This window comes from Struthio camelus, chromosome 1 (genome assembly GCF_040807025.1).
Source record: "Struthio camelus isolate bStrCam1 chromosome 1, bStrCam1.hap1, whole genome shotgun sequence".
Classification (NCBI taxonomy): domain Eukaryota; kingdom Metazoa; phylum Chordata; class Aves; order Struthioniformes; family Struthionidae; genus Struthio; species Struthio camelus.
Window position 1 is genome coordinate 2,368,651 of NC_090942.1, and position 26,916 is coordinate 2,395,566.

General features: G+C 48.4%; 1 protein-coding gene across 1 annotated transcript in view; it reads right to left on the bottom strand.

The window, feature by feature from the left end:
* LOC104146980 (collagen alpha-1(VII) chain-like) overlaps positions 1-26,916 on the bottom strand; it is a 139,082-nt gene that overhangs the window by 42,101 nt on the left and 70,065 nt on the right. The window contains exons 50-69 of the mRNA XM_068952583.1: positions 26,846-26,887; positions 25,064-25,117; positions 22,798-22,836; positions 21,899-21,934; positions 20,671-20,805; positions 19,491-19,607; positions 17,155-17,292; positions 10,792-10,875; positions 10,633-10,683; positions 9,748-9,783; positions 9,585-9,629; positions 8,710-8,754; positions 7,929-7,964; positions 7,479-7,514; positions 6,832-6,891; positions 5,942-6,067; positions 4,927-4,998; positions 4,412-4,447; positions 3,547-3,606; positions 707-751 (exon numbers count right to left, since the gene is read on the bottom strand). Coding sequence (XP_068808684.1) covers positions 707-751; positions 3,547-3,606; positions 4,412-4,447; positions 4,927-4,998; positions 5,942-6,067; positions 6,832-6,891; positions 7,479-7,514; positions 7,929-7,964; positions 8,710-8,754; positions 9,585-9,629; positions 9,748-9,783; positions 10,633-10,683; positions 10,792-10,875; positions 17,155-17,292; positions 19,491-19,607; positions 20,671-20,805; positions 21,899-21,934; positions 22,798-22,836; positions 25,064-25,117; positions 26,846-26,887 — 1,293 coding nt within the window. The remainder of the gene's footprint in view (positions 1-706; positions 752-3,546; positions 3,607-4,411; positions 4,448-4,926; positions 4,999-5,941; positions 6,068-6,831; positions 6,892-7,478; positions 7,515-7,928; positions 7,965-8,709; positions 8,755-9,584; positions 9,630-9,747; positions 9,784-10,632; positions 10,684-10,791; positions 10,876-17,154; positions 17,293-19,490; positions 19,608-20,670; positions 20,806-21,898; positions 21,935-22,797; positions 22,837-25,063; positions 25,118-26,845; positions 26,888-26,916) is intronic.

Consider the following 26,916-nt stretch of genomic DNA (forward strand, 5'->3'; position numbering starts at 1 on the left):
TCTCCAAGGACAGGCTAAGCCATCTACTGCTGCTCTGAGGGACCCACGCCGAAGCCTGTAGTCTTCTTTCCTTCTCATTAAGAGCAGCATGAGAAGAAGTAAGGGGTAGCACATTTGAATTACACAGGCGCAATTTGCCCTAGGCTTCTGCCCATATTTGCATCCCAGACACAACTCAGGACTTCAAGGATGAGACCAAGGATGAATCTAGATACTGCAGTTACCCTTGGCCTTCTGAGGCTATTATTTTGTGCTAATAATAACAGCTTGATTCTATTAATGATAACAGCTTAATAAATAAAAAGTGTTCGTAGAAGTACTGGTTGCGATCTGTGGCTTCCCGGACTCAATTCTCCATCAGGGAAAAGGAATAAGACATTGACATTCATGCAGACATGACAAAGAAGAAAAGAAAGGGAGTGCTGTTTTTGAACGACTTCAAACGCATCTTGTAGATGAGTCAGCCAAATGGCCAAGAGCCTAAAGTAATTACGCTCAGCATGACAGCTTATGTTTTATATCTACCTACAGGATTTATGCTCACAATCCCAGCAAACCATTGGAATTCAGGCTCCCAGAATCTCTATTTTCCACTGAAAGCATTAAACCACTTTAATCTTTCCATTGCACGCAGGGATTTTGCCAGCCCTGGGGCCACTGTCGTCTATGACATTAAACTAGCCCTCCATCCTGTGTTAACACTCACCCTCATGCCAAGGGGGCCTCGGACTCCCACGACGCCCTCATCACCCTGTTATCAAAGAGAGGCATTGTGATGGCTGTCAGCAAGGACGAGCGCAGAACACAAACAGTCCTGATTCTGCGCGCCTCCCTGCTGGAGACGAGAATTTAGCGCACTGAAGCCAGGATCCTCAAGTGAATTGACCTCTCCTCCTTCCCTTACTTGTCCGTGTGGGTTAGGTGCCTTAATGCTCCTAGGGATCTCGATCAAAGGACCTGAAGGGCTCTAGACCTTCCACATGTCACTGCAGGTGGACAATGCATTCAGTATTTAGAGAATAATGCTACAGCTTGTTTTCCTGGGCTTTCCCCTCAGTCTCTGTGGGAAACAAGCGTTTGTAGGATGATCTAGATTCAATTTAGCATGATATTAATCAGTACAAAAAGGTGCCTCTTTCACTCTCTTGGGAGAGAGAGATCCTGGTATGACCTAGCTCAGAAGAAGCCTCTGAAGCTGGGTGACCTGGTGAGTCCCTCCCCAAGCTGCACTTGCATCTGAGAAACTATCGGTGTGCAGGGAGAGTGGTGTGATGCAGCAGCACAGGGCAGAGGGATGGGAGAGGTCGGAGATGTTACCAGGGTAGGGGGAGGTTCCCTTTCCCCCAATTGAAGGGCTCCACAGCTTTTCTGCACATTCATCCTTTCTACAACATATTGCTAAACTTATTTCAGCAGGACTCAGCACAGTAAATAAAGTAGTCAAGAATTCACCTGAAATCCGCCCCGCTGATTTTCAGAAGGAAGATACCACCCAGCAGCTGACGAAGGGTAACGTGTCTTTGGAGACAAGTATGAGGGTAGCTTCCTGCCTAGCAGTGGTTTCCAGATGCTGCAGGACATGTTCTGAGCCCAGAGTGTCTCCCTCTTTTTAGGGAGAGTTACCACAGATCACACTGTGATCCTAAGAAGGTAGAACCAGGAACTCAGCAAAGAGGCTGAATTTTACACAAATTAGGCACTGCTGAGCAGATGATAGGAGGTATTTTGACAAGCAAGGCCTCCTGCATGCCCCTGAGCTTGGAGCTGTACCACACGCCTGTCTTCAGTGTCAGCTATTAACTCCTTACGAGTATTACTATGAGGGAGGGCCATGCTGGTGGTCGGTCTATTAAGTCCTTTTATGACCTTTCTTGGTAGATCCCAGATGACTTACTTGTCTTTAAGTTGCCTAGACTCAGGCATTTCTCTGTGAGGTCAAATTTTGATCTCAAATAAGAATCCAATGTTATCTGAGGTTCTGTGATTCACTCCAGATTTATACTGGAGTCAGAAGAGCAGAAATATTATTTCATCATTTCCTTCAGATAATAAAACTTTAGCAAGGTTTACCCCAGACCTTTCACAGCTGTTGACATTCTCATTAAGCGTTTTGTCTCAGGGGCCTCACTAAACAGTTCTGCTGGCAGATGGGGAGTTTGTCTAAATGGATTGCAACATAAAATCAGTTTATTTGTGAAACAGCCATAGAAGCTGTTGAAATTGAAACAAGGCCTCTCGTTGTAACTCAGGAGGGTCTCCCTTGCATCTTAGCGAGAGAAGGACCAAAGCTTCTCCGCAGAGTGAGGTGAAGTGGGTGCTGCTGCCCCAAGGATGATGGGCCAAGGTGGGTTCCCTCTGCCAAGAGGACAGGAGGGAAGAGGGAAACAAGGATAAAGGACTGGGAGGTGGATTTCTGCAGAAGCAAGCTTGCAGGTAGCAAATTTAAAGCATGCAGAATGAGATAGTTCTTCACCGAGCTGTTAGGACTCAGCTTCGCATTAAGACACCCAGATGTAGGGGTGTACATATCTAAGCTTCCATGTGGAAGCTCAGGCAATACAGTCAAAGGGGCAGGAGTCTCTTTGCTGTGCAGTTGCCCATTGCTACCTGAAATGCTCTAGAGCATCTGAGGCACCGCACAGGGCTGGCAGCTATGAACCCAATACCACTGACTTTATCAGCTAGATCACCATGGATGGTAATGAGAGCTTAGACACTGTCTACGCACAGACACCACCGTTTAGATGTCCGAGTCTCTACCTGAATTCCACCTACTGTGTGGTTCATCTGTTGAACTCCCAGCCATAGAAGGCTGTGGATATTAATTCAGTCACCTAAACAAAGGCAACTAGCAGCATTTGAGACACCTAGTGATATCCTGCTTCTTGACCCAGAAGGGCACAGGTCTGCTGTGCATCCTAAAGTCCTATCTGCCAGCCCTATGCCGTTGGCTCAACTACTCTAAGGCATCTCTGACAGCACTACACACTGATGTCAGGTCACCTAACCAAGCCTTAAACGCCTACAGGGGTGCAAGAGGAGGACAGACACATTCTTGGAAGAGAAATACAGGCCAGGCATGGTCACAACCATGTGAACCAAGCCGCCAGCACCACAATATACAAATAAGACATCGTAGGTGCAGGGGGGCTAGGTTGTGCGCACATGGACGAGAGGCAGCAGCACGCAAAGATCTCTGATGACGTGTATGTTCAAACGAGCATCTGATGCTGAACTCTCCGCTAGGCTACCTGTGTGTATGGGGTGTGGGTGAGAGAGAGGAACTAAAAGCAGCAGCACGCTGCAGGAGGTCCTAATTGCTGTCTGTGGGCAGAGACTGAACACCGTCAGCTCCAGCTGGGCACAGCTCCAGCTGTGGGCAGTGTCCATCAGTGCTGAATCTGGCCAATTAAAAATTAAGGAGGGCTCTGAAATCTTGCCTTTTAGCATCTTCTAAGATGGATAAGTGGCAGGTGATGACAAAGTTGCCTTCTATACAGGCAGGCTGCAATAAGCCCAGCCAGGAACACTTAGGGTAGGACCTACCTGAGGGCCAGGGAGTCCACGGGGACCTCTTGGGCCAGCTACTCCAAAGCCGATTTCTCCCTGCGGAACAGAGACAACAGAGGTCTCATTCGGAGCAAGGGCACCACATCCCTTTATTGCTGATTACTTGGACCGTGATTCAGAGATCACAAGGACTGACTTCCCCTGGCTTTCTGCTGGATCATCATCTTGCAAAGAGAGTCCAATTCAAGGTAGTTGGATCAAAATCACTGCCTACTCCCTGTACAATTAATGCCCTGAAGCAAAGTTGGCCAAACTGGGAAATGCTAGCCACTTTCACGCAGTCCATAGATCTCGGAGCTGAGAGTGCCCACTGACAATGGATATACCTGTTTGCCCAGCAGCTGGCAATGGCACCCAGCAAAGAAATTTTGTGGACTCATATCAAAGAGCACAAGATGAGATTCCGTTGTGGACAGTTGGTGACACTGCTGTGGCTTTGCAGTGCCCACTCTTCCAGCAGGTAGCATTCCAAAAGCATGGACAGCAGCTGGTGAATAGCAGAGGGCAGCATGAACACAACACCTTACATGGGTCTACCTGCCACTTAGGATTGAGGTCACTACTGGTGGCTCTTTTGGTCCTCCCAAAAAGAGAAAGGGCTGGTGGACTCAATCCTCTCCAGACACCAGAGAATCCACAGAGGAGACCAAAACTGAAAACCAGTCTCCAGATTTTACCCCTATGGGCCCCAGCCACCTTGAGGAAGAAGGGCATGAAGGTGAAAGAGGGATGAGATGTCTGGATGGGGCAGGGGTAAGGAGCCCAGGGAGGGCAGTCGGCTGTCCCTTTGCCACCCCAACATCTCCGCTACTTGTGAGCTGACTGGCAGTGTGGCACTCACCTTGTTACCTTTGGGGCCAGGTGCCCCGGGAATCCCCTGCAGGATAAGGAAAACAAATCAGAAGAGAGGACCTTGCTTTGCAAGGCCTCCATACTCTTCTGTCCCACTCAATGCTCCAGGAAGGTAAAGGCACACCTGGCCTGGGCACTGGGCCTCAACCGCCCTCCAAATCACAGCTAGGGCCAAGCAGCTCTCGCTGCATGCAGAAGCACAAAGCAGGGGAGGTGAAGAGATCTCGCTCCAGGGAGGCAGGTGGGAACCAACAGGAAGAATGACAAACTCTCCTGTTAAGATCTCTTCCCCAAGGACCTTCTCCCCTTCCACCTGCATCTCCAGATTAGACCTTCACTCCCAGCTAGCCCCTTCCCCTCCCCAAGGATTGGGATCCCTTGCAGTTTGGGTTCAGCAGTGTTCCCAGAAGATGTTTCTTTCACCCTGTGAGAAGGATCATAACATGGAACAAATATTACCATCCTTGTGCAGCTCAAAAGACACAGGGGTGATGTGTAAGTCACCTCTTTCCCTGGGAATCCTGCTGGTCCAGCTGGCCCAGTGAATCCATTTCGTCCTCTCTTACCACGGCCTCCCTTGAACACAAAATTCTTTAAGGAGGAACACACGGTGATGGAAAGGCCCTGCTTCCCCCCAGCTAGCCAGAAAGCAGGAGTCTGTGCCCATATGTGATCTCTGGACTGGCAGAAAACAGGAGGAATAACTTATAAAAATGCTGCAATATCAGATACAGCAAGCTCTGGGATGCAGCCACTGGGATGCTCCCCATGTGGACCTTTTCCTCATTGAGGATGGGGTGCAAAATATGGCTCTATTTTGCCTGTGTAAAGGATACAACCACTGCCCTTATCCACTCTCTCAGGGCAGAAAAGCAGCTGAGCTGAGAGGAGACTGCAGCTACATCAGAGGGGTAGCCTTGGCTTTTGCTGCCATTAATGCTCCGAATGTCTTGCAGAACCCCAGCGAGCGAGTGTGGCTTTAAGCCTCTCTTCAGGCCCCTGCTATCACAGACTCTCAGCGAGACCCTGAGTTTGTACATGTTGCAGTCCCATAGTGAGAATCATCCACTGCTCCCTCTGTCCCCAGGACCAAACGACCACAAAGCCTCTATCCTTGCTAACACCCTCTTTGCTGCACAGCCACCTCTTTGCTTCCTAGTCATCTCATCGAGTCACATAATTAAGCTGAAATGGAGAACAACTGGTCCCCACCTTGCCTGGCTCTCCTCAGCTTCTTTTCTGAACTCGAAGAAGCCCCCATACACCAAACCTTGCCTGTTTTTTCCCCAACTATATCAGCTGGTCTAATAAATGCTGTTACCTCTCCTTTTGCAACAGGCTTTGTACTTGTTTCCCTTCACTGACCGTATATGCGCCCAGAGTCTAGAGACCTAGATAAGTGATGGCTTGAACCGCAGAAGACACCCGTCGTAGACAGTGTCAGTAGTACGGTCGTCGCTCTTGCCCTGAGGTGGTTAACATGACGCAGCACAGTCTCCTCTCACCTCACTCCACTTACCTTCTGTCCTGGCACCCCAGGCAGACCGGGAGTTCCTCTCTCTCCCCGTGATCCGGGAATGCCGGTGTTGCCACGAATGCCCTGGATGCCCTGTGCTCCTGGAGGCCCTGGGGCTCCTGGTTCACCCTGTTGCCAAGAAATCACATGAATCGTCCGTGAAAACACTGGATCCTCCATCCTTGTTCTGCCTTGATTCAAGTTTCCTCCACGCAGGGGTTCATAGGTCGGCCCACTCAGCAGGTCTAAGTCAGGAACGTACTTGCTGTAACCTCACCTCATATTCATCCTGTATCTTCTGTACAGGGGAGAGAGCAGCGACTCTGGGGGGCAGTTTAGATCTTAGGTGGCATTAACTGCTCCCAGAAGGTGCCATTGGTCCTGGAGGAAGCCTGCGGTGTCTCTGTGCACAGAAGTGGAGCCACCCCTTCCTGCCCAGCCCCAAAGCAGGGATCCCAGAGCCAGAGAAGAAGGGGGCTGTACCATTCCTTGCTAAGTGGGGATGCCTTACGTGCAGATCCGCAGAGCTCTGCAGTGAATTCAAAAACCTGCTTGCCTGCAATGTCCCAAGAGCTCTCACAAATACACCTCTACCGAGATCACAATTCCCCTGTTTTTCTCAACACCAGTGTTTATCCTCTGGGCCCAAAGGAAACATCTGCTCTAAAATGGCCCCTTGCAGGACACAGAGCACTTCCTCTGTCCCAGACCCATGTGATTTGGCAGGTGATGGTGTTCCTGCTTTCCCAGGTTGGGACTGACTTTGGCGAATTACCTTTGCAGGCCCAGTCAAGTCTGCGCTCCCTCCCACCCAGTGGTGGAAGGATCAGCAAGGATTACAAAGACCCAGAAAAACTAAACAAGAAGCCATCTAAACAAGAAGAAAGGCTTACCTTGTATCCAGGGGGCCCAACCTGACCAATGGGGCCTCTGAACCCAGTTCCTGGTTCTCCCTGTGAAGAAAAGATGAAGGAAAAGCAAGCCTACTCCTTCTGCCATGGACCCATCAAAGTCGGTGTTTGCTTCATGCTGCTCGTTAAACATCCAGCTGAACTCCCTCGGAGCTGATCATACACTGAGGGTATCTACAGAACCGTCACTGACCATCACATCTCCTCTAGATAGTGGGAAGTTTTATCTGTCCTGTTCCTGGAGAAGCAAATCTACCGAGAGCATTTAAACTGCTTTAGACAAGAAGTAGCAGCTGAGTCGCCGGAATATTACAGAATATAGTGTCAGAGGACTCCGTGTGAGACTCCTATCTCCCAACATTACTCATTATAAGGCAAGTGTCTTGTCCATGTGAGTCATGTGGCGTCTGTCTCTAATCAACAGAGACTCTGACTGCCCCAGCAAGTGACCGGTCCCAGCCACGCGCTGAGCCCACATCTCAGCATGAAAGGAGGTTACCTGGAAAGCTCAGCAAGATGGTTAAGTTAGATACAGAAAAAGGAGAAAAGCCATGGAGAGAGAGCAGAAGACAAGTTCTCACAGTATAAGAAGAGACAGCTCTGATTGTGGGACTGAAGTTTTTCTTTACCTTCTGACCATTTTCACCTCTGTCTCCTTTGGTTCCCTATGAAATGAAAAGAGAGATACCAAGCCTGTGATTCCTCCTGGGAGAAGAGACCATGTGAAGAATAACCTCAATGCAACCCTCAGCATGAACAAAGACTTCTTGTCATGATCATAGCGTAGGGCAGAGTGGGGCAACTGGCAGCTCAGGGATGCCTCTGACCTCCGTCTCTCGCCGCCTCCGCAGAGGAGGTGAGCAACAGCTGTGTGACCAGGGAAGAGCCAAATGCCCTAACGCAGAGCCACATTGCTCCTGTGAAGGAGACAGGGCTGACGCAGATGGTGGATAGGGTCCAAATTGGGAGGGAAGGGGTTAGGGTTTCACTTTTCTATAGCAATCACAAATACTGGATTTGGGCCGCTTAGCTTGTAACACCATCCTGCTCTAGCTGCCGACCCTGACTCCACAGCTCACCTTTTCTCCAGGTTCTCCCCTCTCCCCGGGCTGCCCCTGCAAGACAAAAACATCCCATCTTCCAGCCACCTCTCCTCCCTCCCCTCTCCCATTCCTTCTCACATGCATGTGTCCTCAGGATGCTGCAGTACACAGTCATTTAAATGTAGGGTAACCCATGCAAACTATTCCCTCCCTGCTGGGCTGTGCCTTATCTGCCTTTCTCCTGTAACTGCAGACTACCCTTTTTCTTACCAGTGTCCCAGAACCCTCGCTCTGCAAGCCCAGTCTACATTAGCACAGTCTCCCATGGACCTGTTTCCTGAATGTCCATGCCATCAGCCTGTCCTCAGCTGTTTCTCCTCTTCCAGACCCTCTTAGCACTGATCCATAGTCTGAAATACCTTGTGTCAATGATCCACCTGTCTCATATTTGCATATATGCATGCTCCCCTCCCTTTCTTGTAGCCTTCAGAGCCCAACCACTGCAGGAGGAACGTGACAGTGAGGGTAACGAGTTGCCCTTTCATCGCGTCACCCTCCAACCCTGATAACGGTGCTGTCAGAAATGGTTTACGCGGGAGTGGAACTTGCAGGCTGCCTCTCTCCAGCTTCTCAGCAATTCCCATTTCACCTTTCCTGACTTGGCACCAGCAGGTGCTTGTGCAAGTAACTCATTGCCTGCGTGTGTAATTGCCTGGCAACGCAGCAGCCTTCTCCAGGAATCAGCGGCTCAGGCCAGAAAAGCAGTGCTCATGCAGTGATTGTCCAAACCCACTGTAGCACACGGAGCGATAGCTACCTTTTCTCCTTTGTCTCCGCGGGCTCCTGGAGCTCCCATATCTCCCTGGAAAACATCAGGCAACCCTTCAGTTGCAGATTTATAGGGGATGCTATGAGGAATTACCCCCGCCCTCTCGGGATCCGGCTGGTGCTGCTCTCGTTCCTGCATCACCTTTTGGCAAACATCTGTCTGCGGAGGGCCCTGTCCATCACAGACCAGATCAGGGCTGTACTTGACCTTGTCCCTCTTACCCTAAACAGTGGAAACGTGCAGACAGAAAACCTAAATTGCGGAGTAAGGATCAGATATGAACGATAAGCTGAGGGGTCCTTGTCCCAGGACACTGCAGATGCTAAAAAATAACGTGAGTTTGAGGGAGACTGGAGAAGTTCACAGAGAAGAAATCTATTGAGGATCCCCAAAAGACAGAAACCCTGTCGAGCTCAATTGTGAAAGCTTCGAGCTTAGGATCGCTTCTGGTTACTGCTCACCAAACGGTCATGGCGGTTGATTACCACCTTTTCCATCCACAGGCCCAGCAATTTTCACTCTTTATTCCTGAGCTTCCACGTGGGATTGCCCTGGGAGGTGGATCAAAAGCCTAACTCCTCCCAATGCCGTTGTGAGAGCTGGTAAGGGAGGCTGGACAGATGTGTTTTAAGCACATTTCCCACGGTGCAAGCACAGATTTTGCAAGGTGAGAGATAATCAAGAGCAAGAAAAGCGGGCACCTCCTTTGCTCCACTGTTTAGAACTTGCCGTGTTTAAGACAGTGAGGTCTGGGTCTGAGTAAGTGAGATTTGCATTTTGGCAAAGCGTTTCCACCTCCACTTCTGATGTTTAAATTCTCTTTCTTGTACATCTGTACTGAAAGCTTATACAAACACACTGACCTTTTGGCTGCGGGACGGTAGATCCACTGGGCCTGTTTCCTGCTTCTGTAAGAAAAAAAAAATGCACATACAGAATCCAACTGGGATGCTGAGCAACAGCAGAAACGCTCAGCTGCATCCTAAGCGCGCATGGCTGCAGCGAGAGGAGCTCTGTGACAGGTACCTTAATCCTCCTCGAGTGCTGAGGGCCGGGGTATGTCTTGAATTGGAAAAAAGAGGAAGGTGTGAGAACGACTGAAGAAATGTTTCGTCCCTGAGCCACAGAAAAGGTCTCTCTCTGAGCAGTGGGATGTTGCACAGCAAGTCACTACATCGCGAGCAATGACCCAGCACCCGCTTTAATTCGGACCCTCTGCGGATGGCTACAAGAAGAGAAGGTGCGTTTTCTCATGCCATATACAAATTCACCTAAGCGCTGCCATCCTTGCTGTCCATCAGGACCTTCCTTATGGCCAAATGCAGGGGTAGGGCCACATACCGGTTTAGAAGAAATTCATTCAAACTTAGAAGAAATCTGCTGTGCAGAATTTCTCATTTGTAACTCGTGGAAATCGGTCTTTCTGTCTTACATTTTGCAAAATCAACTCTTTGCACAGTCCATTTCTGGGAAATTGTGTTAAAGCAGGCAATACAATTGTGCAGGCAGGTAAGACATGTTTGTGTTTATAATCTCATGCACAATATATATCTGTAAACATAGGCACACACATACAAATATATTCTATATTCTTAGGAAGATAACCTTCAGTTGTGCTGCTTTCTCCATGAATGAGTTTACGACGTGCCCTCATTGATTAAGTTTGATTTTCCCCACTTCTGTTTTCTAAGTAGCATGTGTTTCCCTTGTCAAACACAGGGAGAACAATCTGCTCTGCCAAGAAATACGGCTTTGTCTGCAGCTGCTTCTTGCTTTATTTATTAATATTTACCACTAACCTTTTACCCCTCCCCACTAGATTCATCATGGCTTTGAACAAGAGAGAAGCAGCAAGTGCCTCCCTTGCATCCATGTGCCTGAAGACCCCTTTGATGTACAGTCTTCACTCACCGCGTGTCCAGATGGGGGTTTTTGACCTCCTGGCGCACCAGGGGAGCGAACCTGTGACAGAGCCAACAAGGACCAATCACCGCTCCCTTCTGGATCACACCGATTGCTCTGCTCTTGCACAGACCAGACTCAGGCCGCAGTGGGGAGAGGGGTCTTTACCATGTGCCTGTCATGCCCAGCAGATCTCCTTGCTCTAACGCGCGTCGGTAATGCAGAGCCATCGTTGCCAGAATTTGCATTTTCCTGCGTTAAAGGGAAGTAGCATCCATCTGAGCCCCTAGTATTATTATTTCTTTAGCACCACGCAATTAATATCTTCCTATTGCAAAGAAATAAGAAACACCTAAAATGTTGCAATTTTGAATTTTAGATGCACCCCTGAACCCTTGTGGCACGTTCAGCTGGATGACAACTGTGCTGGCACACATATGAGCTACCACCCCAAATGTGCAGCAGCCACGTCCGGGTAATACTCTTGGGATGAGTTTAATGCACCCAGTGTATCTGATCCTAATCACTCATCTATTAATGACTGATCACTCTATAGGCTAATCTGCCACTCGCTGATGTGTGCAGTATTCTTATTTTTGGGAAATATATATTTGAGGTACACGTAGTAAAGCTTGTACGAACAACTACTGGTCTGGATAATAAATTGCTTGTCCTTTTCCATGTTAGCCACAGTGAATTATCTGCTTGCTCTGGTAAAAATGCTAATATTCCTAGCTACTGACTATTAACAAGATATCTCAGTATACAGCAATTATTCCCTGAGCCGCACAGTGGAGGCACTGCAGCATAGCTTTCGGGAACACTTTAAGAGGAAAGCAAAAAAACAGTGGAGTGATTTATCACAAAAGCAAGCTGGGCAGCTGCTTGCACCCAAACCTCAGCTGGAGATCTGCCAGGAGCAGACTTACAAGCACATGAAAGACAGGAAAAAAACAGAAAGGGGTGCAATTATTTAGCACTATTCCCACATTTTTTAGCAGAAACAAAGACCTAAATTCATCTCAATTTTATCTAGAAGTATAGGTCAAGTTATTTAGCTGGCTAAAGTTAGTTTAGATGGTTAAAAATCCTAAGTGAAGTGCTTTCCAGAAATGCTGGTTAGTCCAGGCCTCGGTGTTAGGCTGGCAGGTTTGCAGGGATGATGGGGTGCTCAAGAAATCCAAGTTTCAGACTAAACTCTGCCTGAACCTAGGAATGGTGGAAGCTGCCTTCACCCAGGAGGCATTTCCCAGTATATCCTGGGACCAAGGGTTTTGGAGGCTGCTGGTCCCTGGTCCTCGACCAGTCTCTTGGTGAACCTGCCTGCGAGCAAGGACTAAGGGGAGTCCTGTTTCGGTCCTGTTTAACTAGCTGGATGATAGTTTCACCTAGTGGTTAATGAACCCAGGAAGTTTCTGACTCACTGAAATATCTGAGGGAAAAAATAATTGATTTTGGTCCAAATAAAATTGAAATTCCTCATGAAACACGGCAAGGAGAGGGAGAGGAGGAATGAAAGCAAGACCAAAGAAGTGCTGGCACAGATCGCTCAGGGAAGCTGTGAAGTGCCCATCTTGGGCGGTTTTTGTGGACAGGCTGGGGAAACAGCTCTCGGGTTTAGGTAGAGATGCTTTGGGTAGGTTGGGTGACACCATGCGACCTTTTGTAGGTGCCTGCGTGCAGAAGGGGTCCGGTCCTTCTCTGTCCTGCGCTGGATCGCAGCTTATCTGCATGCGGACTAGGCACGCTTTGCACAGGCAGCATTTGCTGTATGATTTGCACGTGCGCAAACACCTCGACAAGGAGAAGGCAGCGGCGAGGCAAGCCCACAGGTTGCCAAGACCTCTCTGAGGTTCTGAATGGTGACCATACCCGTTGGATCTCACAAAGCTCCCATTAACTGGGGGCGTGGGAAATTGCAGGGGGTAATAACTCTCCTTCACTCTGCAATTCCTCCGCAATTTCAGCAGTTTCCTGCTCCGAGGTGCCAGCGATGAGGCACCTTAAAAAAAGTAGAGAAGCTGCTGCTTTCTAAAGCAACGATTTACTGATAGCAGGTGGCAGTGTAAAGGGAAAGAAAAAGGAGACAGAAAAGGAGAAGGAAAAGAATGGATAAGATTAGGAAAGGAAAGAGAAAAATGGAAATAAAAGGAGAAGTAAGAAGTAGCCCTGCAAAGAAAGAGATGCAGGAAAGAGAAAATCAGAAAAGGCCAAGTAGAAATCAAGTAGACACATTAAGGAACAAGGGGATCATACACACAGACACAACCAGGAGGTTTGTCTGAATTCACTGTGAAAATGACTAAGTTCAGCTCTGTTAAACCTCTCTGGAAAAACTAACTCAGGTTAAAGATAGGCTCAAATAATTTTTTTTCTTCCAAAATGTCCCGCAGACTGCGAGGAAGAGGAGGGGAAAAGGGGGCCAGAAGGGGGTCTGAAAGCTCAGGAAAATCAATCCAAACGAGCTTTAGATATGAACTTACAGTGAATTCGTTGAAATGGCTTGAAGGGCCATATCAGCTGGAACTCAAGCAGCCCTAACGTGAATCGAGATGCCCGGGAGCAAGGCTAGGGCAGGCGGAAGAGCCTTGCGATTTTATGCCTTGGGCTGCTGGGTCACTGGGGAAGGGGCAGAGATGCCAGAGGCTGGAGATGGAAGAAGTAGGAGCCGGCCGGATCGGTCTGTAACACCAAGGAATTGGCTTATCCGAGGAGAGAGCAACCGGCTGCTGCTTCTTACCCAGGTGCTTGTGCCACGGTCCTTCTCACTGTCTCTATCATTTAATCTGCTTCCCCCATTAACAACTACCAGGCAGAAATTACATTTCTGAGAGGCTGCCTCTCCCCAGGGCCCTGTGGACCTTTTAACAGGTAAAACTCCTGATTGCAGCTGCTGCTAATGGGGAAACAACTGACTCTATTTTCTCCCCTTGTATCGCTCCCCTGATGAGCTCCGTTAGGATATCGCGGCCACAATGCATTTGTGCAGCAAGGAGAGAGGAGGCTGCTCCAGTTTCTCTGCCGTTGGGTCACACGTTTTCCTCCTCCTAAGGATAAAGAGGATTTTGCCCCAAACGCAACAGAGAGAAATGCCCTCGAGTGTAGGTCACATCATGCTGGGGGGTGGATAGGGGTTTAAAGGACTCTGGTGCCTTGGAGGCCCTTAAAAACTCCTGGCAACTGTTTGGCTTTTGCAAATGATACTGCCTCTACCAGAACGAGGATCTCTGAACACGAGAGCAGCAAGAATAGCGCCTAGCTGCCCACCTTTTCAATGACTCCTCCCTTGATGGAGAATCCGGTAATTGTGGCCAACCAACTAAATATACTGTCACTGTCAGATGGCAGCGATAAAGCATGCGCTATTCTATAGGGCCTTGGAAAACCAGCCCAAAAGGACAAGAGATCACCTCCTATAAAACCAAAGCGCAAAACTTTGCCCCAGTTCCCTGTACGCTGGTTCTGATAACTCAGGCATCAGCAGATAGAGAGACAGATAGAGAGACAGATAGAGAGACATTCTCATCCCAGCTTTGTACAGCCTGCTCCCATGGTTAATCAGAGTGATCTCTAATTTCTCATTTGAATTGTAAGCCTTCAATTTCCATCCTCTAGCTCTCATTCTTCCTTTCATTGTAAGATTAAGGAGCCCTTTAACATTCTGCATTTCCTCCCTGAGAAAAGCTCTTCTGTGCAGAAATCAAGGCCTCTCGGTCATCCTTTAGTTCTGCTAAAAAGCCTGTGATTTTAGATCTTACATGATAAATGAGTCTGCATCCACCTACAAATCGATGCCGTGGCTCTGCTCTGCACCTTCCTCATCCTTAAAAAAAAAGTAGCCTCCCAAACAGGACACAGAAGTCTCCTTTTCATCTCTTCCCATTAAGGAGGGAGATGCTGTGTCTGTTAAGGGATCTGATTTATTAAATCATTCTATGTAGGGGCCCATGTGAAGCCCCTACATGTGAGGAGTCTGTTTTGGGAGGAAGAACTTGCATGGCTATGGCCCACAGTTTCGGATGGAGCCACAGATTCAGGACACCCAATTTCATGGCCTCCAGATGCAGCTCCCTAGAGACTGAGCTTTCGAGAGTGGGGCACCAAGAAGTTCTCCCCAGCAGGGCAGTCCTCAGCCAGGATCCTGCAGCCAAATCCCATGCGAAGTGAAGGGCTTTGGGCTCCATCCTGTGTGCTTCCAAACAGAAAGCCCTCGCCACCTTAAACATGCCTGGCAAATGGAAACCATGCGTCTGGGAAGAGAAAATGCAGAAGGTCAGCTGGAAGCAGCTGGAGGCTTTGAGCTTGCAGGTCCCTGGACTGCGGTAGCATCTGATGGATGCTCAGTTCACAAGCCATCATCTCTAGAGCTTCAGTTTACATACGTACACACGTGTGTGTACATGGACGTGTAATGTGTGTGTATGAGCGCGCGCGCGTGTGTGTGTGTGCTGGGAGCCCTCTTGCGGCTGCTGCAGCAAAGGTTGTTCCAGCTTCTCTCCACAATTCAAGGTGGTTTGAATTTGCAGGGAGCCAGACGGGAGACTGCTCAAGTGATGGTAGCAGAAGCAAGTTTTCAGCAGGCTACTCAAACCCAAATGAGATTTCTTCTCAACAGGTTTTCCTGCTGTGAGCTACCCTTCCTATTGCTGTTCCTAGGAATATCCTTACTAATACCGTTCCTAGCAGCGCCTGTGCCTGTAACTGCAAGCAAACATCCAAGGGATTTTTCTGCTCAAAAATAATATTCCCTCCTTCATACAGAAGCACATCAGTACATGAATGTGTGAAAAAAGCACTGGATAAATGCATTTGCCATCTCTCCATCACGCTGAGTGCATTGGCTTGTTAGGGTAGGGTCTGCCAGATGGGTTTAACTGTGCTTTCAGGGTTACAATGCAGCAAAAGTTGGAGGGTCCTGGGCTTGGTACACCACGGTGTAGTGCGTTTCGGGCTCTCAGCATGCACAGAAGGGCAGACAAATGAGTGAAACAGGATGTTAGGACTCAGGCAACCAAATCACAGTAACACCCCAAGTTATTGCCCATCAGCTGAGCTGTGGTAACTGCTGCTACCAGCCTGGGTGCACCCTCCTACTTTGCTGCAAGTGAAATAACCTGACTTAGAGGGTACGTACACGTTCAGTCATCAGCAGCTGTTACAGATGGAAGAAACCTCTCTCTTTGCTACCACCCCTCAGATGAGAATGATAATAACGTAAATCACAGTAAATGATTGCACTGAGATGGAAAGAAGGTGTAGCTGAAGTCAGAGCAAGAGGTAGTTTTAGCTGAAAGAGTGCACAGCTGGCTGGCTTCAACAAACCACTCCAAATCTTTAAGGAGGCAAATGTCTCACAGACCTTAAGGAAAATAGCTAAGGTAAGTCAACCCACCTTATGTTTCCTCTGGGACAGTTACCTTGGCTCAGCTGACTTGCAAAGCACTGTTAGATCACAGTCTGCTCTTGCGTGTGAGCCCTTAGAAAGGTGAAAGGCCCTAAATTCCTACTGAGATCCCTAAAATCCTCTTCCTTAAGGGAATCACAGCTCCATGTACCAGAACTGGGCTCAGGAGGGCACATGTCAGGACCTAAGATGCTATCTAACAGGGGGCACTGAATCCTGAGGGTCCATGGACTATTTCTGAGATATATGTAAACAGTAAGAAGGAAAATGAAATATCTTGCCGGTGAGTGTATCTTACATTCATTCTCTGGGGTTTGCATCTTCTCTAGAATATTAGAAGCCTCTAGTTTAAAAAAATATTGAGGACCATTGGCTGTTCAGTCAACCAAGTTTAAAAGATGGGATGGATGCTGCAGCCAGACTTATTCGGATTAGAAAAATGTCTTAACCCTTCCCCCCCGCAACAAAGTAGCTAATTAACAACCAAAATTTGCCAAGGGCTTTGGCGGGTTCCCACTTCCCCGCACATATGCAGAGGACAAGTCTGGCTTTCAGCCTCAAGCCCAGCTCCTAAGCCAGAGCAGTGGTCTCTTCCCAGGGAGCGGGGCAGACAGTCCCGGGACCTGTGGGGCATGTGAGATGGTCATCACAGCCCCTTCCAGGCTATCACTTATCTCCACACTGAACTATCATCCAGCACTGCTGGGGAGGGCATACATGACTGGTTTCCTTACGCTGTGGCTGTCCTTCCAGCTTCTCCTCCAAGGACTCAAGAAGCTCCACGGACTGCTTTCCTTGCAGATCATCTCTGGAGTGCGGTGGGGGCACAGCTGAGCTGTGCAAAGGATAATGTCCACAAATGAGCAACAGAATGGTCTCACTGATTACGGAGCAAAAGATGGAACGTGAGACCCTTCTCCTGGCTGTGACACTGATTCATGCATAGACCTGGATTAGTGCCTTGTGCTCTCTCTAATTTAGTTTTTCACTGTAGTGAGATAGGGTCAAAACTCACAGAACTGCAAGAGTTTGTCCAATCAAGCGCTTGAGAATGTTACCCTTTTGCATCTATTATACTGACACGTACGGAAAAATAATTAAAAGTCACTGAACAAGCATTTACATACATTGCTGAAACAAGTGTTGGTTCCGCTTGAGTCTTTCTCTTTCCTTCTCTCCTCAGACGTTTTCTCCAAGGACCCCATCACTTTCTCAGACGGGTTTCCCAGGGGCTGGTACGCTGGTTCATAACCACGAGCAGGACCCTGTGGAGACCAAAGAATGTTATTTTTCTGGGACAAAACACCATCCCCAACATACTGCTTTATCAACGCCGCTGTTTATTCAATAGCACGTTCAGAGTTGATTGGTACAGGACTGGAGAGCCAGGTTGCTAAGACCTTTCTTGCACATCAGTTGGGAAATGCTATCAAGGATGGACGGGGGCAAGACTGCAAGGGACCTCAATTGGTCAGAGGGCTGGGTGCAGGCTCTGATATCCTTTGCTTCTAGCCCTACAGCTGAAGCCCAGCCTAGACAGGCTATTCCAGTTTATCAGAGAGGGTATTTGTAATTGGTGAGCGTTCCTAGCGGTGCCAGAGATCAGCACCTCAAGAGTCAGAAGCAACCTCTGGAGACAATGGTGAAATTATTCTTTCTGGCTTTAATTAACTGAACTAAATCCTCCCCCAGAGCACCTTCCATTTAATCATCTCCAAGTGCATCTATTTTTGGTTGGACGCTGTGAAACACCCAGGCTTGGATTTATTGGTTGACTCTCAGCAGCTTTAGTTCCTTTCTGTAGTAATCCCGTTTCCAGGTGCCTGGCTGAAGTCCCATTAGTGCAACAGTGTCTCCCCAGTCTTTTATGGCAGATTTAGGAAATCAGAGAGGAGCAATAGTGCTGTGATGAAAACGTAAGTGAGTCTAATATTTTGACATGGAGGCTGGAGAAGGGGGGGGGGGGCCAAGGTTTTGCCTACTGTCACCTGCAGCCCAAAGGGTGTTCCTTGCTTCAGTGCTCCTTTCTTACCAGGGCTGGGTCCATCCCTGAACTGTTTAACCCCGGGGTTACTTGTGAAATTAAATCAAGGACAAGATGTACAATATGATGTAATTTCTCACCCTATCTGTTCACTCACTTCCATCTCTCTCTTTGCTGAATGCCCTTTTAGAGGCCCCCAATGCCTCCTGGGACTCAGGCGTTACACTCTGGGCAATTCCTTGCTGCCCTGACAAGAGCCTATCTTGGCTGCTGTGCAGCTGGGCTGCATCCAGAGCACCTGGGCTCTCTTTCAGTTCTCTCCAAACAGGGCTCTTTGGGTTCATGGTGACAACCTGCACCACATGGTCACCTGAACTGAGACTGATGACCTGAACTGAGACCTCTGGTGCAAAAACCCCTACTGATGTCTATACAGCTCTGATGTGAGCACTTCATGCCCACTCCAAGCCCCTAGAAAGCTATCATCCAGGTAGCAGCCATCGAGAAAAGCTATGTCTCACCTGAGATCACAGTAGGAGCCTGGAGCAGGGCAGGGATGAGCCTGCCTAACCTTGTCTAAGTGTCTGAGCAACTGGGTCATCATCGAAGCAACCACAGATGATAAAGTCTTCAGCAGCTGGCTCAAACCCCTCCACAGCTCTTGTGCTCTTTTCCTACCAATGACCAGGAAGGGTTTATGGAGAGTCAGTCACTTCTTGGCTGCCATAAAGACAGAATTAGAAAAGCCTCACCTCACAGGAACTATTTCCTGGACTTTCCCTGCAGGACTATCAGGACTATCTAGTATGGGCAACTTAAGATCCATGACTGCTACAGCAGCTATGAGATGTGGCCTGGATATAGCCCTCTGACTTTATTTCCAGAGGTGTGCTGTACCACATGAGAACTTGGTTACAGCACAGAGGTTAAGCCTTAACATCACTAATTAATTACTAATTCCCATAATTACAAACTGTTACCTGCAATTGCAAAGGATGCATATGACAAATTATCTCTAGTAATTAGCCTGGTTACTCAAGCAAATGAGGTCTGTGAGGCTGCACTGTCTGCCAGTCCCTCTCTTGGGCAATCTTAATCCAATCTGACAGGATTGGATCCATTCCTGCCTGGGCAGGAAAGACACACCTAGATATCAGCCTTCAAGTGAGAAGTTGCAGAGTGAGTTCAGCAGGGGTCTGGCATATAACCGGCACATGGATGGCTTGAAAACAGCTACAAGCCCGTACTGACTTTTGCTCTTCCAGTAATACAGAAGACAAGGAGGAGCTAGCATTGGGGGGAGAAGAAGGGAAGACAGGTATCAGCAGGAGGCATCACTGGAACAGGGACTGGGAGCCCACAGGCATCAGATATGCATCAGATGTGCGATCTCTTAACATTATTGCTGCAGTAGACCAGATGGACAGGAGCACAGATCTACATGAATTGGATTTCATCAGCTCTACTGTTTGTTTTTACCTTAATGAGTTGTCCTCCAGACACCAGAACCCCAAACTGAGCCTCCACAGCTAGACTCTGTGCTTCTTCACCCACCTCTGCACTGGCCACAGCATCACGAGACGTATCAAACACATCCTGCAACAACACAGAAAGCAGGTCGGTGTGGCCATGACAAACCTGAGCTCCCACAAATCACACACGTGAAGAGCTGGATCCTTTCAGGGTAGATTATTTCTCCCTACCACCTCCAGCTATCCGGCATGCTCTGTCCCCCTTGGTGCCTCCCCAAAAGCAGCTGCATCTCACCAGGGCTGTATGTCTTAAGGGCAAGGTCAGCTCACCAGGTGTCTGTCTGCAGATGTTAAAACACTTTAGGATATACACAGTTTTCCCATCCTGGGCTTTTTTTTCCAGCACATTCTCAAGAGAATATGTCCTGGATCTAAGTTCAGGTTTCAGATGTCTCAGAGTTCTGGTGTTTTTATGCCGCCCCACTTGTATCACTGCCACCAAAAATTGCAGAGGCATTTTGCAGGGCAACTAACATTTGGCAAGGAGCTGATGTTGCTGCTGCGGACCAAGCAGCCAATACAAAGGCATTGGTGGGTTTTTCCAGCAGAGGGATCAACTGACATATCCTAAATCCTGTGTTCTTGAATCTAGAAGGAGCAAGTAGGCAGCTAGTGCTCAACACTTCCAAGCCTTCCTTCCCAGCTAGTCCTGCATCTCTTGGATAGCTCTTGCTTTTTGAGCTCTGGCTTTTGAGGCCATACTCATGGTCACTTCCCTTGCATTCAGCCACTTTTCTCCCCCAGAACTCACAGCACTCCAGCAACACCCAGTTGGGTCTGGGGTTCTCCAGCTCAGGTGTCATATGGAGGCTGATGGCTTTGGGTGATGCCTTCTAGCTATGTCAGTCAAAAACGGTGGTTGGTTATTCTTTCATTTCTCTAAACTCACTCTAAAGAAAGAGCACCTTGCGAGCCCATCAGCTCAACCTATAGATCCAAGATCTTGGTGTGCGCCATTAGCATCCTCCAGCTCAACACTGGTTATTACAGTGGCTGCAAGTCATTGTAACCTGCTTTTTAGCATAGGTAACCCTGTAGCCTTCAATGATTCATTTACTTCGCTGTCTCCTCCTCCTCTCTTCTTTCCCTTCAGGTCTGCCTGCCCCTTGAGGAAGATGAATACTCACGCTGTGGTCAGGAGCTTGCTTAGGCTCTTGTTTTCTCCTTGAAGCCTTGCTTTTCCTGGAGCTGCCCAGCTGCTGGACCAGCCCTTCCAGTCCATTCTGCAGGAGCGCGTTGGTGAGGTCCTTCAGCAGGGCCAGCTGAAACCAGGGGTGACCATTCAAGGAATGGCCCAGAGCCACCCTCCCACTCATAAGACACGTAAGTGTGAGCACAGCCACCCTGAGATGAAGACCGCTGTGTTTCCAGTGCGACTGGCTGCTGTCTCACAGGTCACCTGGTTAAGTGAGGCACCCTGACAACCAACGGCTGATTTAAATACAGGCGTCTACAGTTTAGGTGTCCATTAGAGGAAGACACTTTTTATAATGAATAGAAAGCCGATCAATGGTGTTCATACTGTGTTTTTCCCCACCCTGAATAAAAAAACCCTACATTCGGTCAGATCAGTCAGTTCGTAGCCTCTCTTGGCCAGGTCTCCAGGGTTTATAGAAAGGAGTGGAGGGTAACGAGCCTCTGTAAGTGCCTACATGCTAAATACTAAAAGCTGAGACTCATTAGACTCCCTGAGCCTGGTCGCAACCTCAAGGGTGGAGTGAGAGGCCCACCAGCCCAGCATCACTGTATCACATAATGCTCATTCGCTATTATTTGTGTTATACAACAGTTAAACAACAACCCACACTGGCCTTCATGCTGAACACTGCACATATATGTAACGCAGCCAGTCCGTGTCATGACGACTTTGCTCTGGACTCCACAGAGCTATTTAGGCATTGCAATGCCATATTGTTAGATGGATATCTAATAGCATGGGGCACGCAAAGTTCAAGACAGACGTGCTGTGGAGGGCATATCTTCAAATATAAAGGCCCCCAGAGGCAAAAGTCTAGGCCATATAACGCAGCCAGAGCACCCAGAGGCCATGTGGATCTCTTCCTGGTAGCTGTACAGATACAGATAGCACCAAGCTCTGAATCCTGATTCCTAAGTCTCAATTTCACATGGGTCTCAAAGCCACCATCCACCCCATAAAGTATCAGCAGAAAAGCTGTTCAATAAGGACTTCAATATTTATGGTAAGCTGCAAAAGAAATGTAATAATAATCCTGCCCTCTCGTGAGTGATAGTGCTGAAACTGGAGGAGCAAACATCTCCAGAACGCCAGAAGGCATAGGTGGAAAAGCTTAATTATAGTCACCTTGTCAAAAGGAAGGCCAAAACATCACCTACCTTGATACCATTTGCTTCAAAAAGCCTCTCCAGATCCTGCATGAAGAACGAAGAGTAAGAACATGAACCTAAGCACGTGCCTTACAGAGCAGAGAAATGTCCCCCTCTGAGTTACGGTCTGACTCCACTGCCCCAGGAGTCCATGGAAATGGTGCTGTTGCCTTGGAAATGGATCATAAATTCAACCACGTGCTGGTCTGGATGTGAGCACCCAGATTAGTTCTTTCCAGAGCAGTCTTCTCGTTGCGATTTTATCAGTATTAACCAGGGGCTTAGGGAGGGATTCATTTCACACCTAAATCTGAGCTAGTCAGCTGTGGTTCCCATGTTAATGCAAGTAAAGGGCATTTCCAGAGAATAATTTAGCCTCCTTCGTTTTGAAAGAGACCCAGGCTGACTAGTTCAGACTTAAATGACCTCTTAGTTATGTAATCAGGGTACCATCTCCCACCCATAATTGGTAAACACCAAATGGCATTTCTCAAAGTAGGGAGCAGGGGAATACTTCTCCTCTTCTCCCCTCCACCCGGGGAAGTTGGCCTGTGGGCTGTGGTACCTAAGTCCTTCCAGGACATCTAAAGTGATACAGAAAACACCAAGGCCTTGGCAGCGTGTGGAAAAGGGCAGGAAGGTGGAGTAGGGAGCAGAGGAGTGATAGGCTCCTGGCGGCCCAGCCTGCCGAGAAAGCAGAACACCTGTCTGAGTTGGGCTCCCAGGTTGCCCAAAACAAGAGCAATAGCACAGAAATATGCCTGATTACCCTGCCTGAGGGCATGCGCAGGCTCATCTCCAGAGGCCTCCACTATGCCATCGATGAGTCCCCTCTGCTGTCCCTACCCCTAGGCAGAAAGGGAGGTGGCTCCAACACTAATATGCTCTACAATTTTCATTTTATTTACCTTCATTTCCACTCCTTTGCCTGGTGGACCAGGATCTCCCTTCAAACAAACAAGAACAGCTCATTAATTAACATCATTAGCCTGATGAACAGCAAGAAGAGGAGCTCTAAAGAGGCGTGATATATAGGACTGGCAGACAGGGTTCATGTGTCTGGCCCTTACTTTGCTACCACCTCGCTCTGTGACCCCAGACAATTTCCCTGTCGGCCAAAGGGGGATTTTAATCCCACCCTATGGAGCGGGCTTCTTCAGTCCTGCGCTGGACACAGCCACTGGCTGCATTTCATAGGGCAGGCCTGGACCAGAGCAACAGACACGAGCATCGTCAAAGTAGCGTTTGGACCAGAGTTTGCACCCTCACCTTGGTCACGGGGATGTGTTTTGCCACTGAGTTAGGAAAGGCAGCCAGGTTGCCAGCCTGGGCTATGTAATTCTGCAGTGAAAGAAACCACAATCCTGATTTACTTGTGCAATACCTGTTGAAAAACAAATTAATCCAGCTACTGGCTTATGATTTGGGATGCATAAATGCACCACAGAGTGATCCATCAGGTCGCATCAGCAACAGCTCTGGAGGCAATCCTCACTGCCACAGAGTGACTGGAAACATGCCGATCACCTCACTGAAGCACTAGGAAAAAGCCTTGACTATTAGGATGCCTGGGTTCACCTTTGAATTCACCCTTCTCTGTTCTTCAGCCATGGACAAAGTGCAAAAAGCAAAGTTTTCTTACTTGGCCAGGGTTTCGGGGTGCTCTGTGTTTTCTAAGTATCCCTGAAAACTAGCAGTCAGTGCTGTGCCTCGGTTTCTCTTATATGTGGAAAGGGTCCTGGGTAGCCCCCAAAAGCCACCAATGCTGTCATCACCATGGCAGCCATATGGAGGTGACAGCAAGATAAGGACAGCCATGGTGTTCCCAGTGCTGGTCCTTTCAGGAGGTGGCCATGGTCCCCGTGGCACTCCCCATTGCCACAAGCAGTCCAGTTCAAATAACTCCACTGCCAGAGGGCTCTTAACTGCACATCCCATGGATGGGCTGGCTGGCTGTTCTCGTACAGCACAGCACAGCTCCCCAGGTGAGCAATCAAAGGCAGCCGTGGTGTATGAAATGCCAGGAAAGCTGCAATTGCTGCTGCTAGGAAGCTGAATTAGCAGCCTGGAGATCCAGCAGCAGGGCAAGGAGCGTCCAATGAGGCAAGAGGTTGAATTCCCTCTCTGATGGGCTTCATTTCACTGAAATCTGGTTTCTGTGCACAGATTCCGGTGGAATGAAGGGCGTCAGAAAGGCACCAATGGCAATAGCCACCAACACATGATGTTCTCACGCTCCATGCAGCAGAGTGCGAGATGCTCTGGGGTGAATGAGCTGCGTTATGAGGACGTGCTGGCTAACCTGGGTACACCTGAGGCACAGCCTGTTCGCTTCACTTACGTGAGTCCTAGCCTTTGCAGAGGGTGCCGCAGCACACAGTAGCCAGACCCGTCAGTTCAGTGGGGTTGGAGCCCTTGAAACTGCATGGGGAACAAGGTCCTTGGGGTGGGAGATCAGGGCTCCACACACCCATGCTGTGAATGGGACAGCTGTGATGGGAACAACTCTTCCCATCTTCCCCCTGCTCCCAGTAAATCCACATAAACTCTCCTTCAAGGTGAAGAAGAGGCTGGGCTGCTTGGGGTTTGTTCTTTGCTTATTTTCATACCACATTTTCCTTTTAGAAAGTAGTACATTGTCCCCATAGCAGAGCTGGAGACACTCGGTGCTCAGAACAGTACAGATCTCAGCACTGGGCCTTTTGGAAGGTAGATGAGCAAGACTGGATCCTGTGCAGGTCAGGAGATCAACCTGCACCTGCTGGTGCAGCTTTCTGTAGCATTTTCCTCTCTGATAAGTGAAACAGTTGGTCCCAGCTCTAAAGACGTCTAGATTTGTGTGGTATCAGAAGCCTTTTCTCCTTCCATCCCTTTCTGATGTGCTGTCCAGCTTGCAGGACAGGAGCAAAGGAAGGAAACATCCCCAGAGTTTTAGGAACTTATTCTGTCTAGTTCCTGAGCCCCATCTTTTTGCTTAAATGTTGTGTATCTACTTAATTGAGGTGTAGAGCTAGTGTCACCGTGACCACAAGCTTAAGAGTCCAGATCAGAAGCTCTGCTTTGAAAATCCTACCATTGTGGTGTACGAGAAATTTGAGATGGGTGCTCTTCCTCTCTGGCCAGCCAACACAATGGCACCAACACAAAGATGCCTCCATGCATTCAGGCACATACCTTTGGGCCTGGAGGACCTCTTTCGCCTTTCAAGCCATTCTTCCCACGATCTCCCTGTAAGTCAGCAGGAACACATTAGTTCTAGTTCTTCATCTCCCGTAAAATTCTCAGGGGAGATGCTGGTTTCATCATGTATTATGGCATTTCCCATGCACTTGCCCCAAGTTAACCTCCCTTTCATGTCCACAGGGACCAGCAGCCATTTCTCTTAACTATCTATCTCATTGATTCACATAATTAAGTTAAACTTTCAGCAACTCTGCTCTTCACTTGAAATTTGCTGCTTCTACTTTGGACCTAAAGAAAAGCTTACACGTCTGAGAGCTTTTCTGTTTTTTCTTTCCCCCCACGGCCTCCTCTGGGATAATAACTGGTATTACCTCTCTTCATAAACAGAACTTTGCCTTGATTTCCCTGCCATGACAACTTGGCTGATGAAGCAACACCAGTAAGCTAGTAAATGTGCGGACTGAATGGTGTGAGTGGGACGTGGGGAGGGAACAGCTCCCCACTGATATTGTCTGCAGTTCTTGTTCTCTCGTGGTGTGTCATTTGCTTTGCCTGTGACCCAGGCTGGGCATCCCCTCATAAGTCCTGGGGGGAAAATCAGAAAACCAAGCTCAGGTCTGCCTGCAAAGCACCCACCTAGATATGCAGACCCAGTGTCTGCATCAGCCTTTCCTCCCAGCACAGCCAAGTCTAGCCAGAAATGGATGCCTTGGCTGGCTCATTTCCTCCCCGTCCCCCCTGCAAGGTGCACAAAATAAATGGGCAATTTACAAACTTTGTTAAACTCTGTGTATGGGGGAAGGGCAATTACATACATTTTTCATCTCATTGGGCTATGCTCTTTAACAAAATGATTACTCAAATTATTCCAATGACTCCACTTCTCTTCCTGCACTGGGTTGGATCTTGTGCGGGATGTGGCACTGTGGTTCACATACAGCTGAGAATGTGATTCTTTGCTTTACTTTGCTCAACAGAGTGTAGTGTGTGTGTGTCGGGGGGGGAGTATGAGGAGAGTGAGGAGCTGCTCTGAGATTGATCATTACTTGTGTGTCTCCCAGACAGGATTTAGGCATATTGGCATGTAGTGACCAGGGGTTGGGTAATATGTTCAGTGATCTTTTTCTCAGTGGTGAAAAAGGATGGACTAAATCCTTCTCTGTTGTCTTCTATCACTGGCATTTCCATCTGTGCTGAATCCATCCTACTGTGATCCATCAGAGTGCTGGTGCTAGATAAAAGCTCCTCCAGACCTACCTACAAGCAGACCTATTGCTATAATAAGGGAGCCATTGTAATAGCGATAGGCCTGTTGCTCTGGACAAATTCACTGGAGTTATTCAAGTATCCAAATCATCTTATTCCCTTTCAGCAAAGCACTCAGGCTCATAGCAAACTGAAGTCTCTGAATGGATCTCACTGATTTCTGAGCTGAAATGTTCCCTCTGGTTTGCCCTGCAAAAACATAAAGCCTTGGAAGGACAACTGAAGTTCACTTTACCCCAGCATCATCAACAGCAATGCGTTGCTTTTGGAGGATCTTTGTTGTTGGAGGTGGGAATGGAAAGAATTTACTTAAGGAACTTGGGAGTTTTGGGCTGCATTTGCAGACTTTGACTTACAGAAGGAATGAAACTTGGGCAGTGGCATAAAGCTTGCTCAAAGCTTCTCACAATAGCTTTAAATCTTTGTGCTCTAAAATATACAACAAATGCAAAATACCCACATATTCAGCTTCAACACAGACCTGCTCCAGCAAGGAGGAAATCTTACCTTGTCGCCTTTCAGGATGATGTTGTTCTCCAGAGAAGATATCTGCAAAAACAGAAGAAATGTAGCTCATA